General features: G+C 32.9%; 1 protein-coding gene across 2 annotated transcripts; it reads left to right on the top strand.

Annotated features, from left to right (window-relative positions):
- The first annotated feature begins 200 nt into the window (after positions 1-200).
- On the top strand, positions 201-16444 carry CSN1S1 (casein alpha s1). 2 transcript variants are annotated; one of them, NM_001081883.1, is given in 19 exon segments: positions 201-253; positions 1671-1733; positions 3354-3386; positions 3858-3878; positions 4232-4270; positions 5342-5365; positions 5452-5493; positions 6716-6739; positions 7793-7825; positions 8625-8648; positions 8745-8789; positions 9645-9686; positions 10789-10806; positions 11282-11314; positions 12213-12239; positions 13200-13223; positions 14033-14190; positions 14819-14862; positions 16053-16444. In NM_001081883.1, coding segments are annotated over 17 exon segments (639 nt in total). In that variant the 5' UTR covers positions 201-253; positions 1671-1682; the 3' UTR covers positions 14820-14862; positions 16053-16444.
- Positions 16445-17970: the final 1526 nt, after the last annotated feature.

The raw sequence follows: 17970 nt of genomic DNA, 5'->3' as shown, positions 1-17970 counted from the left end.
ATCTTGTTATCATAGTACGAATCATTTCTTTGTTGAAAACTCTCCTCAGAATTTCTTGGGAGAGGAATTAGACAGAAAATTAATTTCCTATTTGGGAGGATTCTTAGAATTTACGTAAACCTATTGGTTGAATTGAAACCACCAAATTAACATTTTACTAATCACTGGGTTTAAATAGCTGTGAAAGAAAGAGAACTGCCATCACCTTGATCATCAACCCAGCTTGCTTCTTCTTCCCAATCTTGGGTTCAAGGTATTGTGTTTACATATGGCAAAATTACTATGATTTCACAGTGCCTAATCTTTCACTCTTCATTAAGATGCACTTGTAACTTTTCTATTTATTTGCAAATATTAATACCTTCTTATGATATAGTGATAGCTTAAAAATGCATTTGCAAATGTTGATACGATCTCAGAAGTTTAGGTGAAAAAGAAATATAGTTTTATAAAGGCCAAATCCTATTTTTATGATTTGGTAACTAAAATCTCATATACTGAAAAAGTAGATACATAATTTCAATAGACTTGTGGTAAGATAATTTGAATTATTTTTGCCCAATTCTCTGGAGAGTTGTTGTGCAAAATGATTTTTGATTTCTGTAATTACCATAATAAAGACATTTGGTAGAATGTTTCAAGGCCATTTTTATTCCATGTCGTTTAGTTGACAAAATTAAATCTATTTGGGTATGTCAATAGTAAGCAATTAGATATAAATGACTACTTTAGTAAAGATAAATTTGGATATTTAGAAGGATACAAACGGATAAAAATAGTAAATTTATTTTGCATTTATAAATATGCCTTCTTTACTAATGCATTTAACTTCTACGGTTTATAAACTGAAGCAGTATGTATAAAATATGGCCATATAAGTTTATCGAGAAAGTATGAACAAGTTGCATTATAAGCTGATTTTTTCCTAATTTCTCTGGAAGCTATTTTCCCAGCATATGTAGCTGTGAGTATTGCTAGGTTCTTGCAATTTGTTGGAACTCTAGAAATCAAACATGATATGACATCTGAATTTTATAATCCTGTCCAATTCAATCATCTTCATATAGTCATGTCATGGGTATATCAATGTAGCAAAACATCAAGTGATAGGTAAATTCTTTTAAAAAATAATTGGTGGAGGTTAATAGTTTCTACATAATGCACTGATAGCATTTTTCATGAAGACTTTGAAAGAGCATGATGCTCTCAAATAGACTTAAAGGAAAAAAACATTTTCAAAATATTTCAGGTGAAATTAAACACCAGTTCTCAGTGGAGTTTAGTTTATTACTCACATTAGCAAATCAGATGATCTAGGAAGAAACATTTTTTTTTAACTGTATTTAAATATTGATGCTCCCGTATTCCTCTGACAAAACCATATTACCACTTCCCGAATCAAACGTTCTGTTTTAGAGTGTTGGTGAATAAAATTATTGGTAAGAAATTGGTTTTTCTAAATAATATAAGCACTAAGAAAGATAACTAGAATAATAAACATTTATACTGAGTAGAAAAATTAAAAATTGTAGGTTAATAAAAATACTACTTCTAAAATGAAGCTGCTTTTATCACAGTATGCTCTGTTGTTAGAAAAGTCAAAGATTTTCTCTTTCATGGAATAAATTTTGTTGTAGGCTAACTTTTGAAATTTTTCCTCTTTTATACAGGCCTTGACAAGCATGAAGCTTCTCATCCTTACCTGCATTGTGGCTGTTGCTCTTGCCAGGCCTGTGAGTACAGAGGAGAATTTAGAAGTTCTAGATTCTTGATATATATGGCCTGATATCTCATCTGATACGAGATACTGAGAATAATAATTTTAAATCACTGGTTAATGACTAATTAGCTATTAGAGTCTTGACACTGAAACTGTAGAAATGCTTCATATTTTAATCATCATTACGTAGCCCATTCAGAGCCTTAACTCCAAAAAAAATGCCTGACTTGAAATACAAGCACCTCACAATAAAAAAAAAATTAAGAAGAGATAAATACGGTATTGCACAACACAATAACGGCATCAAAAATTAAAATTAAGCTCTTTGCCTGGGTTCATAGAGAATTAGCATACTTGTAGACATATAATAAGTGTCCAATATTTTCTTACTAATGTAACATAAAGCCAATTTTCCAGTGAATCCTACTTTTGGAACTTTATTTGAGTTAAATCCTCTTTTGAGATGGCTTGAGTCAACCAATTTTTTCCCAAGGCATAGAAAACTGCGCTCATTTTGCTGATTCAGAGATCAAGTTATTATGGTCACTGTAGACAGTGAAACTACATAATATAAATTAAAATAACCTTTCTTCCAAGAAATAAAAACAAAAAAAACTATTTAGACAGTTATGTGAAACAAAAACGTATTCTGTTCCCTTGAGATGTGAAGCTAATGAAGGTGAGAGGAATAAACGGGAATCATCTGACCAGAAAACAATTAAGAGCAAATAATAATCTGGGATATCTGGAAGTTGAAACTATTTCATACAGAAGCAAAAGTTTCTGAAATGTTGAGATATTCTATTGTTTGCATTGATGAGAATTTTATTCTCTAAAACCCCATTTGCGTGACGCAAACTCACCAGAAACAACTTCTTAACCAATAGCGTTTTGTTTATGCTGCAACCTAAGCACCAATAGAAAGAAATCACAGATTATAAACGACAAAAAAGGTCCAAGGTCCAAGTTCCTCAGAAATGTGTCGTTGGAGTAGTTCTTATCTTGTCCTTTTACAATTTGAAATGGATAAAGTTTCCCCAGAATAGATTCTATGCCCCTGTTCCAAACAAAACATTCATTTTCTTTTTTATGCCATCACTTAACAAGCCTAAGTCTTATCTCCACAGTCAAAATGCAGATTGAGATAAATTTTTATATAATTTAATTAATGATAAAAATAAAATCCAGACAACATTCTTCTAGGAAAGTATACATTTTGCTCCAAAAATTTATAAAGGTTTAAAATCACCTTTAGAACTATCATGTGAAATAAATTATTCAGAGAACTAAATAACTTCTTTACTATTCTGGATTAATTCAAACTAACAAAATGTCTTTTTTTTCTTTTAGTCTTTTTTACATAGTTTTCTCAATTCTCTGCCATACTCTAAAGAGAGGAAATAATTAACCATTTTTGCCTTCATATTTATCAATACAAAATTATGGTTCTTTTTTTTTCCTTTTCGTTCCAAGGGAAACTTGGTCTCTGACAAATTTAGCTATTAAAATACACACCTTTCTTAAATAGTAATGTTAAAATTCATAGTATTATATGTGTATAGGGATGTTATTATATTTTGATTTTGTTTTGTTTTGTTGTTTTGTTTTCCAATTCTTGCATTGTTTTTCACAGAAACTTCCTCATAGACAGCCAGAAATCATTCAGGTGAGTATTCTAGTCTATGTTCCAAGGGCTAGCTCTAATTGTGGAACTTAAGCGATGTGCTGATAACACGCAGCCACTAGCCCTGGTTCTTCTTTCTCTATAAAACAGCCAGTTTCACACTCACTGAGGTATAATATATTCAGTTCAAGTACTGGCAAATATAGGTTTGTTCTCACAACACTTCTCAGAGAGGAGGGCACATGGATTTATATAAATATTTATAGTTAATAAAAACATTATTATTCAAGAGAAATAGTTCACTAAACAGAACATGTTAACACGGTTTATTTTAATGTATTCTTGCTTCTTTCTATCTCTCTCACTTGTACTCAAACATGATTTATAACTTGGTCTCATTTCACACGTTGAATCTTAAATTAGATACCTCTACCACACACTTCTACAAGAGTCATAATCTTCCACTCTGCCCACTAGTTAAATTAATATCCTTTTTTTTTCAATTTTTTGCAGAATGAACAGGACAGTAGAGAGGTAAGGCTTTTTCTATCCACTCCCCCCAACCTCACCCCACACACTCTCTCTGTCAGTTAACTATAATGAATGTTGAATTCTCTGTTTTCATTAAATGCGTGTTCGATTCCTCCTTTGACATTTTATTAAACATGGACTTACTAAATCTCTAGGCCCGGTAAAGAAGAGATGAAATAGGATATCTCCTATAGATTTTAAAATTAGATCATAAAACTAAACTAATTATCTTTTCTTTTACGTAAGACATAATATGGCTTACTAATTAAATGGAGAATTTGTGTCTAAATGGAAATACGTACTTCTTTTCTTTGGTATCTTTTTGATTTTTATAATTCGCAATTTAATTTCTACAGAAAGTCCTCAAAGAAAGAAAGTTTCCCAGTTTTGCTCTAGTAAGTGTTATCCACTTCTTCTTGAAAGACAAATGTATTTTTCTGAGAAAATTAATTTTTGTTGTAACGTGTCTTTTCACTTGACTTGATCAAACTTCTTTACTCGCTCACCCAGGGATCCACAAAGAATGTGAAAACCAGATATACAAGTATTAAAGAGCTGCTTTAAGTTTTAATTTGCACCTGTATATTACCTCTTTGCAAAATACTTGTGCTTTCCTTTGCAAAATCTATGTAGAACTTTATAATTTCCATGTTCATTTTAATGGAGTGCTCCCTGTCTCTAAATAGTACCCTGAATATGTTGTATTTTCTATCATTTTGTGACTTAACTGTCAAATAGAAATTTTACTTCAAGGTCACTATTTAAAAGATTTGATAGGTAACCCAACTTGTCTGAATTATTTTTAACATAATTTTTTTTTTGTAGCATACACCAAGAGAGGTAAGAAAGTCTCCATGAGATATATTGTAGAGTTAACAAAGGGAAGCAAGTGCTGTGCTGTCCAATTCTTTATTGCTTTTTTATGGAAATAGACAGTAGGTTTATTGAATCAGACAGAGGAAATCAAGAGAACTCAGAACTATGACCAAAGTAATGTGAAAGATAACAATATTCAGTGGAAAATAATTAAAAATTTTTTTTCGTTTTTTGGTAAGGAAGATTGGCCTTGATCTAACATCTGTGCCAATCTTCCTCTATTTTGTATGTAGGATGCCACCACAGCATGGCCTGATGAGCAGGGTGTATGTCTATGCCTGGGATCTGAACCCACGAACCCTGGGCCACCAAAATGGAGCCCATAAACTTAAACACTATGCCACTGGGCTGGCCCCAATTTTAAAATATTTTTAAGCACACATTTACATACTGACAGCTTAAGCAAAGAAAGCTTAGCAAAGAGACACAATGTTAGAAATGACTTAGCAAGAAATATTAGTGCATTCACGACAAACACATTTATGTTTTAATTTGCAGCAGCACAATGTAAGGTATGCTTTCTCATAGATTTCCATTTGTCTGTGTCGCTCTTCACTAATGATGATTCTGTCTTCTTTTCTATCCCTAAGGAGTACATCAATGAACTGAACAGGGTAAGGAATATCAATGATATTTAAATCATTTGAAAAGTTTGTCATTTTAAAAATGTATTTTACAAGCTACACTTTATTGGTTTTAGCAGAGAGAACTTCTGAAAGAAAAACAGAAAGATGAACACAAGGTATGAAAATTTTCTTAAAATAGTGTGGCAAAAATGTGTATTCTTGCAGTAGGAAAATTGTTTTAATTTAGAAAAAAAATTTTTATATGAAATTTATACTTTCCTTGAACTTTTCAGTCAGACATTCACAATGACTATTGAATTCTGCTGAAAATTCCAAAGAATACTGATTTTATTGACTTAACTATGTCACTATGAGGAGACAAGGCATTAGTATGAATGAATGAATGAATGCATTTATGGACTGGCCAAATGTTTGCACTAATTACCAAAGCTGAAGGAATGGTTCATCAAGGGTGTTAGATAAAGCAGTATATCTACTCCAAGAACGTGTTACATTACATAGTCACAGTTCATTATTCACTTTCTTAAAGCATGATTTTTTTTAATCTGGATTGTCTACTAGATTTTTTAATAGACTTGGTATTAAGAGATCACAAAGGTGCTCAAAATTTATGATATAAAATATATCTCCTTAGCTATCCTTCATACCTGAACGATTGTCTTTTCTTGGCAGGACACTAGCAATGAATCAACTGAAGTAAGATCCTTTGTTTTAAAACTATTAAATCCAGTGTAAAGAAAAGAAACAAGTAAAAACATTTCCTTTAAATACCCCACCCAAAATGAACAAATAATTCTCTTAAGTCAAAATTAATACAGATGTCTCTATTTCAGAGAAAAAATGATATATCACATGTTGACCAGAATTAGCTGGATAACTAAACCAGCGCTAATATTTTGAACTTAAATTCTGTGGATAATGTCACTATTGTCTACATGGCCCTGGTTATGAAACTGAACACAACATCCTAGATGAAGAAAATCCATTTTGCTTGAGTATTTAAATTTCACAGAACCAACGCTTTATGCACTTTTATCTACCACACGAGCTTTAATCCAATGTTCCTGCTTAATATCCAAAAGCCAAGTAAAGAAAAAAAGAAGTTAGACTGGCTAGAGGAAATTGTAAGATGATTTACATTGATTTACCACAACATATAAGAATCCACAATAGTTTTTTTAAACTCTGGAGTGCAGATTAGGGAGGTGAATCTTTTGGTTAGTTCAGGCCAGGTAGGCAGGCTTTTGTTTCCTTTATCACTTGGCTATTACTTCAATTTTCTACTTTCTTTGGCATCTATTTTATTTGATAATTATCATTTTACATTTGAGTACCCACCATGAAAAAATAAGATTAATTTCCTTTTCTTTTCCTAAGGAATATCTCATAGAAGACCCTGAGGTAAGACACTTTTATTTTAATAAACTCTACACTTACATATCATATATAGTATATGCTACATGTTTTATTTTAAGAAAGCTACCTTCTCAAGTTGAGCAAGATTGAACTTCTCAAACAGGGGAATTATACCCAGGAACATACAATGTTGTACTAGATAAAGGCAAAATTGAAAAAGGGAATTTAAGTCTTTTAAATGATAATCAGTGAAAATATTACTTATTTATTAAAACAAAGAGTAAAAAGCAAAATGTGCATGAACATTTAAAATGGAACATGATACTCTAGCAAAACTCTGCCTCTACCATCCCAGGGTGTGATCTCATTCTCTTCTATGCTGAGGATAGTCCTCCAGCAGAAAGAATCTACTGCAGCAATTACCTAGGATCAATGGGCTTTGTGACCCAGTCTAAAAATCTGGAAAACACATCTGCTAGCCCATAATATATGGTTAATCAAGTCTCCCTCTTAAGGGATGCACAGTCTGTTTAATATCAAAATCAATCTTTTAAAATAGGTACTTGGGAACAGAAATTGTATCCATATGTAAATATAAACATACATGATGTAAAAAAAACCCTAAATATTTCCAAGGGTAGGTATTTTAAAGGTTAATGTAATTTTAGTTCCATCTTGAAACTGGTTGTTGTATTTTAATGTTTCCAGTTTATTTGAATCAAAGTAGCCCCAAGCGTAGATGAGAATAAACTCTTAACCCAGGGTTCTAGGTAACCCAGCTCAATAGGGCTCTTCTTTCAAGGGTTTCATTTTTATCACAAAGTCTGTATACATTTTGTATTCTACTCAATCATATACCTGTGTTTATTTTAAGAAAAAAGTTTTTAAGTTATCGAGTAAGTTATACTCTCCCCTCAATATATTTTAAATAAAATTGACACTCCAGGAAAATGCATTATAGTGGTCCTGAATTTTTTTCATACCACTTGTTTCAATTCTGAAACGAGGGATAAGTAACCCAGTAACGAATGTATGGAACTAGTTTCCTTTCAATTCTAAAAGTCCCAAGGTCATTAACACTGGTTTTCTTTCTCTTAGCAACAGGAATCTAGCAGCACTTCATCAAGCGAGGTAAACGATTCTGATGGTTAATTCAGAGTCCTAGTTATAGTAAACAGTTATGAAAGCTTGTTGTTCCATGAATGTTACATATCCTGTAAGGTTTCATTGTACAAAGCATTATGTATGTGACACTCTCTTAATTTTGACATACTGTGAATATCAACCCAACAGATGTAAGAAAGCAACTATTTGTCAGCAACAAAATTGCAGAATTGTTTCTGGGAAAACAATCCTATCTGGCCTTCTGTGGTGCTCAAACATTTTTTTTCCTAATTATACTGCCCTTCTCTGATTTTGGTAGAACTCAATCTTATCATTGAAATTATATTAACAGCTATGCTTCCCAGTCAAGTATGTAGACATTTTATAGCCTGTGTAGAAATCAACCAATTCTAAGTTAATCAGATATTCGAATCCTTTGCTTCTTGTTAACCTACAGAAAAAAACAGAAAGCAGGCATAGAAGGTGATAGGGTCCTTCCTTTGACTTTGGGAGGAGACCCTCATCCAAGTTACTAAAATAAAACCAATTCGATTATGTAGCGTTCCTGGGAATTCGGTAAAGGCGAATACTTCACATCCGCCTCCATCATTCTTAATAACTTACCTGGTGAAAGCGGTGAGAAGAGAAAAGGCAACCTTGAATATAAGGTGCACCTCGAATTATTCATTTTGCTTCAGTTATTCAGGAATTTGTAGCTGAAATCAATTTACCATAGTTATTTGCCAACGGTGTCTGGTTGATTAGTATTTTTATCTTAAATGTAAATTGTCAAAAAACTAACACTGCGCGTGTTTTTTTTTTAAAGGAAGTTGTTCCCATTAACACTGAGGTGAGATATGTTTGCTAAATTTAAAATATATTAATATTATCCAGAATATGTTAAAATTTACTTACACAACTTTTATATATATATATATATTTTTAGCAGAAGCGCATTCCAAGGGAAGACATGCTCTACCAACACACTCTGGTAAAATTTCATTAAAAGTTTTTCAAAGACAAATGTACTAAGGAATGAGTAAGAATGTTGTATTGCTAAATTATTTCTCCTTCTCAGTATCTGCTAAACTTTAATCCATAGTAAGAAATCCGACAGACTCTAGATGTTACAGATTGCCCTCTGAAAATAAAACTAACTTTTTTATCCCAGGTATTTAATTCATGCTTTCAGTTGAATATCTGTATTTCACAGTCTCCTTGGGGATCTGAATAGCATAGTATTTCAATGGCTGTCTATAGATTTGGCCAGACTTGAGTTTAAATCTAAGCTCTACTTTTTACCAGCATGTGATATCAGACAATTTACTTATCTGCTATGAGTCTATAACCAAAATTTTAAAATGGTAATAACAATAATAAATATTCAATGATACAAAGCAATTAATACAATCCATAACACAACGTAAAATCTCAATAAATGTGGCTATTATCAGAAGCATCATCATTTTCATTTAATATTCTGATTTAATTTGACCAACGTTATATCTTCAGTCAGAAAGCAGAAATGATTTTCAATTTTTTTAGTCATTCTGACATATGATATGCTGTAAGTAAAATTGCCCAAATGCTCATTTATATCTGACTGCATTGTAATTTACTTTAAGTTAAAAATAAGTTAAGAAAGTAGTTTTTCTAATGTTTTAAAAAGGAATAATTGAATTGCCCAAGTTATTTGTGGTAGAAGTAACTCTAAAGTAGGATTAATAGTTCCTCATTCTTTACTTCTGAGAAAGAGCATTGTAGAATTCCAGCTTCTTTATCTGAAAATGCTGGCGTTGGACTGAATGGTATCCAAGCAATTGAGAATATTTTTCCTTTTGAATAGGAACAGCTTCGCAGACTGAGCAAATACAACCAACTCCAGCTGGTAATATTTTGTTTATTATAATACAAAATCGTATTCTGCAGAATTAAAATACATTAAATTTTAAATCAGGTCCACTTCTAAATATGTTTTCTTTTTTCTCAATAAATTATTTAGTCTAGCCTTGACCATTAATAATAATTGACAAGTTATTCATATGATTGCCTATATATTTATTATCAGAGCCACTGTTTCTATTTATGCCTAGACTAATGTTGTATGTAACATCCATAATTCCTAATCAGGGAGAAATTTACTTTCATTATGTTCTACATCAAATCCTTTTATAGCCTCCCTGATGTTGCACTATGTTTAGGAATTTATCATGTGTTTATTTTCCCAAATTCAGTCCTGGGTAGGATTCCGTAAATATGTCCGCTTGTGAAAGCACAGATATGCCAAATAAACTTTCCAATTAGGGAATCAAGGTAGACTCTAAAAGAATCAGGAATCCTAAATGTTTGAATGCTTTTGACAAAACTCTCTAGGAAAGAATGGACAGGTTGATCTAATTGTCTCTGGCCCTGGTACTTTATGTATGAAATGGAAATATAGTTATACTCACCTCCTGGTGTTATTTTGAATATTGAATAAGTAATCTCCTCCTCAGCTAGCTCAGACTCTGACTTGTTGCAAGTCCAGTAAAATGTTCATTCCTTCTCTTCCTGCCCACATTCCCCAGACTATAAAAACCTTTCTTTTAATTGCTGCAAATAAATTTGGTTTAATTAGGACTTTAGGGAAAAGGCCTATCCTAATTTAGTAAAATTACATTTTTTACATTTTCTTCTTCTATCAGTGTAGGAAGAGGAAAGTCAGTAATGAATTTAATTTGGGCTCCCATTGTTACCCTTTTTGTTTCAGTTTCCAAGTTGCTTGTTTTTAAAATACAGTACAGTCCAAATAAATTTAAATATATCAGTACTCCACTGGAATTCATCATTACCGATCTAAGAAATTACCTGATAATAGTGTTCATCACACTTCATAGCTGTGTCCCCAGTACTTAGTGTAGTCCCTGAATGAATGAAGGTACCTAGCAAATGTTTGTTGTTCATAAATTAATAAAATCAAAGTACTAAACAAAATATTCTCTCTTCCTTAGCAAGCCATCCATGCCCAGGTAAGATTATTTATTCAATCTAGAATATTTTAATATTTCCTTCATGAGTTTTGTTTTTATAATGTGTGCTCCTCTTTTTTTAATACAAATATATTCCAAGAGAGAATTTGTTCCACCACCTATATCTGCTAATATTTTATTTAAAATCTACCAAAGATACAACTTGAATAAATGGTTAATAAATAGCCATGAACAGAAAATAGGTAGTCCTGGAGAACTGGTAGGCTATTATTTTCCCCTTAAGTATGAACCTTACAAATTTTTTATTTTTCCAAACTATAGTAAGTCCAGCCTTAGTTGAAGATTTTCTAAAGTTAGAAAATAAGAAGTGTTTTGATGTTTTTTCGTAATTCTGGCATAGAATACAGTTTATCCTGAATTTTATGGATGATGATATACTCTTGGTACACTGCAAAATGAATGTGTTGTACCAGAAGATGTCTAAATAATTTAGAATGTTTTTCCTTTTATGCAGGAACAACTTCTCAGAATGAAGGAAAACAGCCAGGTGGTAGATTTTGTTTAATAAATTACAGAGTAATAATATATTGTGAAGTTGAAATATGTTTGTTTTTAAATAGCTTCACACTATTGAAGAGATTTCTTTCTTCTCAAGCAGTTATTTCTTACTCCTAACTTTCTGAAATGATTTCTATTAATCAATCTGAGAGATGAGAACTACTGACCACTATTCTTTGGATGGGAGCGATTCCATTCTGGCTGTCTCAGCTGATGTGGGCATCACGTTTATAATCATAAACATTATGAAGTGTTAGTCTCCATGGTTACCTTCATTTCTCTTTTAACATATTCCTTAATTTTATATCTTTATGTTTATAATTTGATTCTCAATATTTAAGGATCTCAAACTCAGTTGTAATTATACTCTCTTAAGCGAGGCATATTGGAAATATACTACTTGATACTTCTTTTGAAGAAAACATCTGGAGAGAAACTGTCTTTGTCAAAAAACTCCTTGATCCTCTGTTTTCTCATCTGTAAAATGAGTACGTCAGTAACGCATAACAGAAACTGATTCTTCCTCTGCTCTACATTCCACTGATTCCACACTGTCCCCGGGGCTGCTGATTCCACTTTGAAGGCAATAATAAGTTACTGTGAAATATGTGCTCCCATAACGATTCAGATTATTGTGAATAGCTAGGCCAATTCCATACGAATCATGGAGCCCTCCAACCACTACTTGCTTTTTAGTGAATCTTATAAAGATTGTTGAGGATATTCCATATGTTTTAGAAGAAATTGTCTCTAGGTAATGCAGTTGGCAAAATTAGTGTCAGTTTCCAAATCTCTAACATGAAAAGGACTTCAGATAAGTTGCTTCTTCCATCTTTGAAGTTTTACTCAGCCTTGAAAGTTAACTCTTGCTCTCTTTTCGTTTCCAGAGAAAGCCTATGAGAGTAGTGAATCAGGTAAATCTGTGTGTTGTGTGTATGCGTGTGTGTTTTAATACTGCCCCACACTGTCTGTTAGCATTCACTGTTTTTTGGAAACTATTGCACTATTTACATCATGAACTAGCGCTATGATAGCATTTCTTAGCTGTTGACTAGTGTTGGACTCTCCAGTGTTAGTTCTAACATCGTTATCGAAGTTTAGATCTAAGTTGCAAAAGGAAAATGAATGAATAATTCTATGGCCCTGAGTGAAGATAGCTTCTCGTCAACTTTTAAGTCAGGACAATTCCTACTGGCTATTCATGCTGTGAAATTTGACCTTTATAGTACTGTGCAGTAGAAATAACTTGAGTTTTAAGTCTTAGGTCTGCCACCTTCTAATCACATGACATTGAGTGAATTGTATGTTCTCTTTAAGCTTTGCTTTCTCACATGGATCTATCAATTTATTTCCTCCCCAAACTCCCATAGCCTGATTTTTGCACTGTGTTTTTGTGTCTTCACTTTTAAAGGTAGTAACTGTGCATTCAATTCAGTGACTTTGGTCCATTGATGGTTCAACTTATATATGTCATGCCAATTTAAAAAAAATCATGTAAAGAAAACCACTGAGTTTTCTCTATATGAATGTGATTAGGGAGAGAAGCTTTTCCTCAAGATTTAAAACAATGAGGTCATCAATCAATTTTATGATAATGGTTCCTACAGGGTATCAGATTTTACTCTCAATTTATTGTAAAATTCTGTAATCACTCCTTTGCCAAAATCAGAGGAAAATAAAGGAAAGTATTCACTTTATTTGAGCTCCAAAGAGTACGCTAGCCTAAACTTTCCGTGTAATTCTAAAAAAAGACGGTGATAACTATATATGTACTTTTTTCTTAATGAGAGTGTTTAATACTAGTAACCTAGTCTATCATGATATTCAATTGGATTTAAGTCACAAAACTAATTTTTTTCTCTCTCTCTATTAAGGAACAGGCCTACTTCTACCTTGAGGTGATTAATTTTATTATACTTAATTTTTTTATCTAAATGATTTCACAGAAAAGGATCTCACATATTACACCTCTTTTAATCTTCACATAGTCAGGTAAACGTAGCAAAACTTGAAATGCTTTCATTTTTTTTTTCTAATTCCAGCAAAGAACACATACCTTCTATCTAAATATATAAAGAATTACGTTAATACATAACATAAAAAGTGAAATGTCATGATAGATTAACAGAGGCAGCTATTTCAAAATTTTAGAAAGGAAAATAATGTTTTGGCACCAAAACTCCGTGGGTCAGCAGAAGCACCGGGCTAGGAATTAAAGAATCATTTTCTCTCTATTCCTGGTATTTCTGAAAGCCAGCTCTATTGACCCTGGGTTGGGACCCTTCCTTTGATGTCACTGTTTTCAGGGAAAATTAAAGTGTAGACCTAAATGGCAAAAATTGTCCTTTCCAGTCCAAATGCTCATGAATCTATAAATTATATAATAATTAAATTCACACTACACTTTATTCTGGGGTCTGGTAGTTGGGCTTGTGCTAGTAATGTAGGTTCTTGGAGTTCAATATTGAATAGTGATCTAAAGAAGGGATTTATTCATTGCTCCTCAGGTACCCTAAAAGGCCCCCTTCTGAAAGTTTCTTCACCATGATCCATCATGGAGGAGTTTGATTTCTCCTTTTCCTTCACAGAGGAATTATCTTTTGTGATGCTAATAGCCATATCAGAAATGAATGAAATGATTCATTTTCAGAGATTCAAAACAGCAGTTGCTCATACACTGTTACTTTTCAATGGTCCTTCCGTCTAGCCTTTCCAACCATCCTACCAGCTTGATGTCTATCCCTATGCTGCTTGGTTTCATCCTGCGCAAATCATGCAACATGTTGCTTACTCACCATTCCATGACACTGCCAAACTCATTGCCTCTGAGAACTCGGAAAAAACTGACATTATACCAGAGTGGTGGTAAGTTTATTTAAATTACTGTATGTTGGTGTTCTACCAAAGGCAATAAAAGAAAATCACTTACAGAACATACCATAAAAACAGATTTAGAATAAACTTGGCAAATCAATGCTTAGTGCCTCATACTAGAGTTTTCTGATGTGGAAAATTGATAATACTTTCTGACATCTATGGCTAATGTTAATCCATTAATCAGGAACGTGTGAGCAGTGCTATCCATTTTATAAGTGAAATTCAATCTGATGAGGAGAAAAAACTTCTCTTCAAATCAAAAATATTAAGAGTTCTGACATATAATTCAACTTTATCCTCCTGGCACTTTTACTAGTCTTTAAATGCCTTCCTTCTGGTTATACCTGTGATATACATAAGGATACAGTGTGCAGACTAGAGCACAGATTTTGGCATCCAGTAGTCTTAAATTCAAGTTCTGACCTTTTTGCTTACTTGAAATAATATAAAGATGCTTATGTTTCATAACTCTGAAGGTGATTAAATGTAATAAGCTTTGTTAAGTATAGTGCGGAGAAAATAGACAATAAGTAGCAGCAAGTTTTTTTCTTGACTTAGTAAAGTTTTATCGCTGATTGCCTTCATCATATGATTTTAACAATTTTTGTTCCTTCAGAAGGATTAAGTGAATTCTCAGAAACTCCACAATTATGGCCCTTGGTAAGTTTGGAAATTACCTGTCTAACCATTAATCCCATTTCCATATGAGGACTAAGTACAAAGATATTTTTGTTATGTTTTTTGCCTGAATTCTAGCTATTTATGGACACATTTGGACTGAGATAATAATTAAATTGGCTTAGACATTCAGAATTGTTTCAGAATAATACTATGTTTAAATATCAACTTAAAAATTACCTAATTTTAACTAATATAATATATTAACTCTTCTACAAGTATAGGAGTGTGAATGATACTAATTTTCTATGAAGGATGTGACTTTGAGACTCTGGTGAACCCAACAGTGGGATCCTGGTCTTTATGACCACTGCAATAGAAATCCTTAGCAAGTTACATAGTAATACCAAGTTTTGTCGGTCAACAGGCAAACTGACTGAAACATCTACAGATTTATCATTGCCTTCCTCCACTGTATTGGACTCCTAATTGCTCCAGTTTCTCTAAGTGTGCATGTGCATGTGTGTGTGTGCATGCATGCATGTGTGATTTCCCTTTCCAACGGTAGAAACTTCTCTTCCAACAGATCAAACTAAGGAAAACAATAAACCTCTGACCTATGTGGAAGCTTTTTTTCTAATTGTTTTTCCATATTTTCTATGTTACTGTACAAGAGAATACTATCTAGTAATAAATTGTCTCTGAAACTTAAATATCAGGAGCAATGTATGTATGTCAGTAACAGGAAAACACAAATAACATTGCGTTCTTTGTCTTAAGATGACGAGAAAATGACAATTAAAATATATCGTATCATGAGAGTGTCTCTTTCCCTCAAAAATAGGTAATATGGTCGTCCCTCAGTATCTGCGGGGGATTGGTTCCAGGACCCCCTGAAGATACCAAAATCTGCAGATGCTCAAGTCTTTTATATAAAATGCCATAGTATTTGCATCTAACTTATGCACGTCCTCCTGTATATTTTAAATCATCTCTAGATTATTTGTAATACCTACTACAATGTAAATGCTATATAAATAGTTGCTATATTGTATTATTTAGGGAATCGTGGCAAGAAAAAAGGTCTGTACATGTTCAGTACAAATATAGTTGTCATAGGCCTTTTGATCTGCAGTTGATTGAAACCTCAATGCAGAATCTGCAGGTGCGGAGCCTGCAGATACGTGGGGCCAATTGTATAATTAACCATAAATTTCTTTTTCTCTTTACAGATGTGACTGAAAATTCCATTCTTGATTTCTCTCCTCAATGTCGATCGTGTAAACCCAACCTATCCCAAGGCTTCAACTGTTATTTTAGAGTAGGACAATCCCAAATTGAGGGTAATCTTTCTTCCTGAGTTCTCTTCTGTATATTAGATAGCATATCTTCCTTTTCTTTAAGTTAAATTTTCCTGTACAGTTTATCGTCTGAATTCCAGTTGTATTATGCCAGTATGAAGGTCACTGAATCAGAGTGTATAAAAGTCTTTACTGAGTTTCTATATGGGAATTTTGTTTGAAAAGTCTTTAAATTGCTTCTTCTGTAAGTGTCATCATTTCAAATAATTGTGAGCAGTGACTGAGATTCTTTTCTTCTTTAGAATAAATTATATTTTAATGCATAATACCTATTTTCTGTAATTATTTCATTCAGAAGTGTTTCATAATCCTGTTAAGAGTCTTTAAGTGTGTATGTAACATTTTGTTTTCACTAAATTTCTTACGACACGTTCAATCATATTTTAATGAAAAAATTTTTAAATGTTCACTTCTGGCAGAGGCAGGTAGATTGTAAACTGGGTCCAAGATCTTTTACTTGAAATCAGCTGTTTGTAGACTATTTCCCATGAGGACATAAGTCTGCTGCCGAGAGGAACAGCAGTGTGGCAGTTGTGGGCACGCTGGGAATTTGAATGACTTGGTTATTCAGTTTACTTATGCCATCAGGATTTATGTGGGCCCAATCCACCTGATTATACTCTGAGTTTATAGCTAGGTAGATTAGATAATACAGGTATATCTAAGATATATTGTGGGTTCAGTTCCAGGCCACTATAATAAAGCAAATATTGCAATAAATCTAGTCACACAAATTTTTTGGTTTCCCAATGCATATAAAAGTTGTGTTTAGGGTCCAGTGGCACAGTGGTTAGGTTTACAGGCTCCGCTTTGGTGGCCCAGTGTTCGCAGGTTTGGATCCTGAGCGCAAACATACATACCACTCATCAAGCCATGCTGTGAAGGTGTCCCACATACAAAATAGAGGACAATTACCAAAGACATTAGCTCAGGGCTAATCTTCCTCACCAAAAAATAATAAAATAATAAATCAATAAACAAAAAGTTATGTTTATACTATACTGCAATCTGTTAAGTGTGCCATAATGTTATGTCCAAAAAAATTGTACATACCTTAATTAAAAATATTCTATTGGTAAATAGTGCTAACCATCATCTGAGCCTTCAGTGAGTCATAATTTCTATTCACTGTTTTTTGCCTTCTTACTCCATACGTTGGGGAGGTTATATGGCGATTAGACCAATTTCGAAGTATATCTATTCAAACTATAGTCTGAACCAAGGATTTAGCATGAACAGTTTAGACTATCACTAGACTTAAAAGGAGGCAAACTCTGACGGTAACACTAGTTATTAGTTGACTCAAAGGAATTCCAACATGAACAACAGATCATTAGGACATTCTCCATTCCAAGTAATAAGTGGTAAGACAGAGCATGGATCCAAAAGTCTATAAGAAAATCATATAGCTCTCCTTCTCCAGGTAAATGCCCAAAAGCTCATAGGTCAGAAGCAAGGACCCGGGCTGGAAATAGAAAGTTACAATAGGATCCTTTCTGTAGAACTTTGACTTTCCCTTCATTCAAAGGATATAGATGCATAAACTGATTCCTATTCAGAAATTGGAGGTAGGGTGAGTCATCACTCCCTCCGATGGTAGCTCTAGCTAGAATTCTACTCACCAAACATAATCTGTTCACAGGAATATATTTATATTTACATATCAAAAATAACCCTGGTAGGACTGCCATTAAATTTTTCCCTAGGAATATAATAATTAGCCTTATACAGAGATCTCTTCTGGTTTGATCATTTCTCATGCAATAATTACTCCCTACACTACACCTCT

Source organism: Equus caballus, chromosome 3 (genome assembly GCF_041296265.1).
Source record: "Equus caballus isolate H_3958 breed thoroughbred chromosome 3, TB-T2T, whole genome shotgun sequence".
Taxonomy (NCBI): domain Eukaryota; kingdom Metazoa; phylum Chordata; class Mammalia; order Perissodactyla; family Equidae; genus Equus; species Equus caballus.
The sequence above is the reverse complement of the archived record's forward strand: the minus strand, read 5'-3'. Positions and strand labels throughout refer to the sequence as shown.

Coding starts and splice junctions, on each gene's coding strand:
- CSN1S1 (XM_070261651.1), top strand. CDS start 1,683: ATGAAGCTTCTCATCCTTACCTGCATTGTGGCTGTTGCTCTTGCCAGG. Junction 7,826..8,624: donor GCAGCACTTCATCAAGCGAG/GTAAACGATTCT, acceptor TTTTTTTTAAAG/GAAGTTGTTCCCATTAACAC. Junction 13,224..14,032: donor AGGCCTACTTCTACCTTGAG/GTGATTAATTTT, acceptor CCTTCCGTCTAG/CCTTTCCAACCATCCTACCA.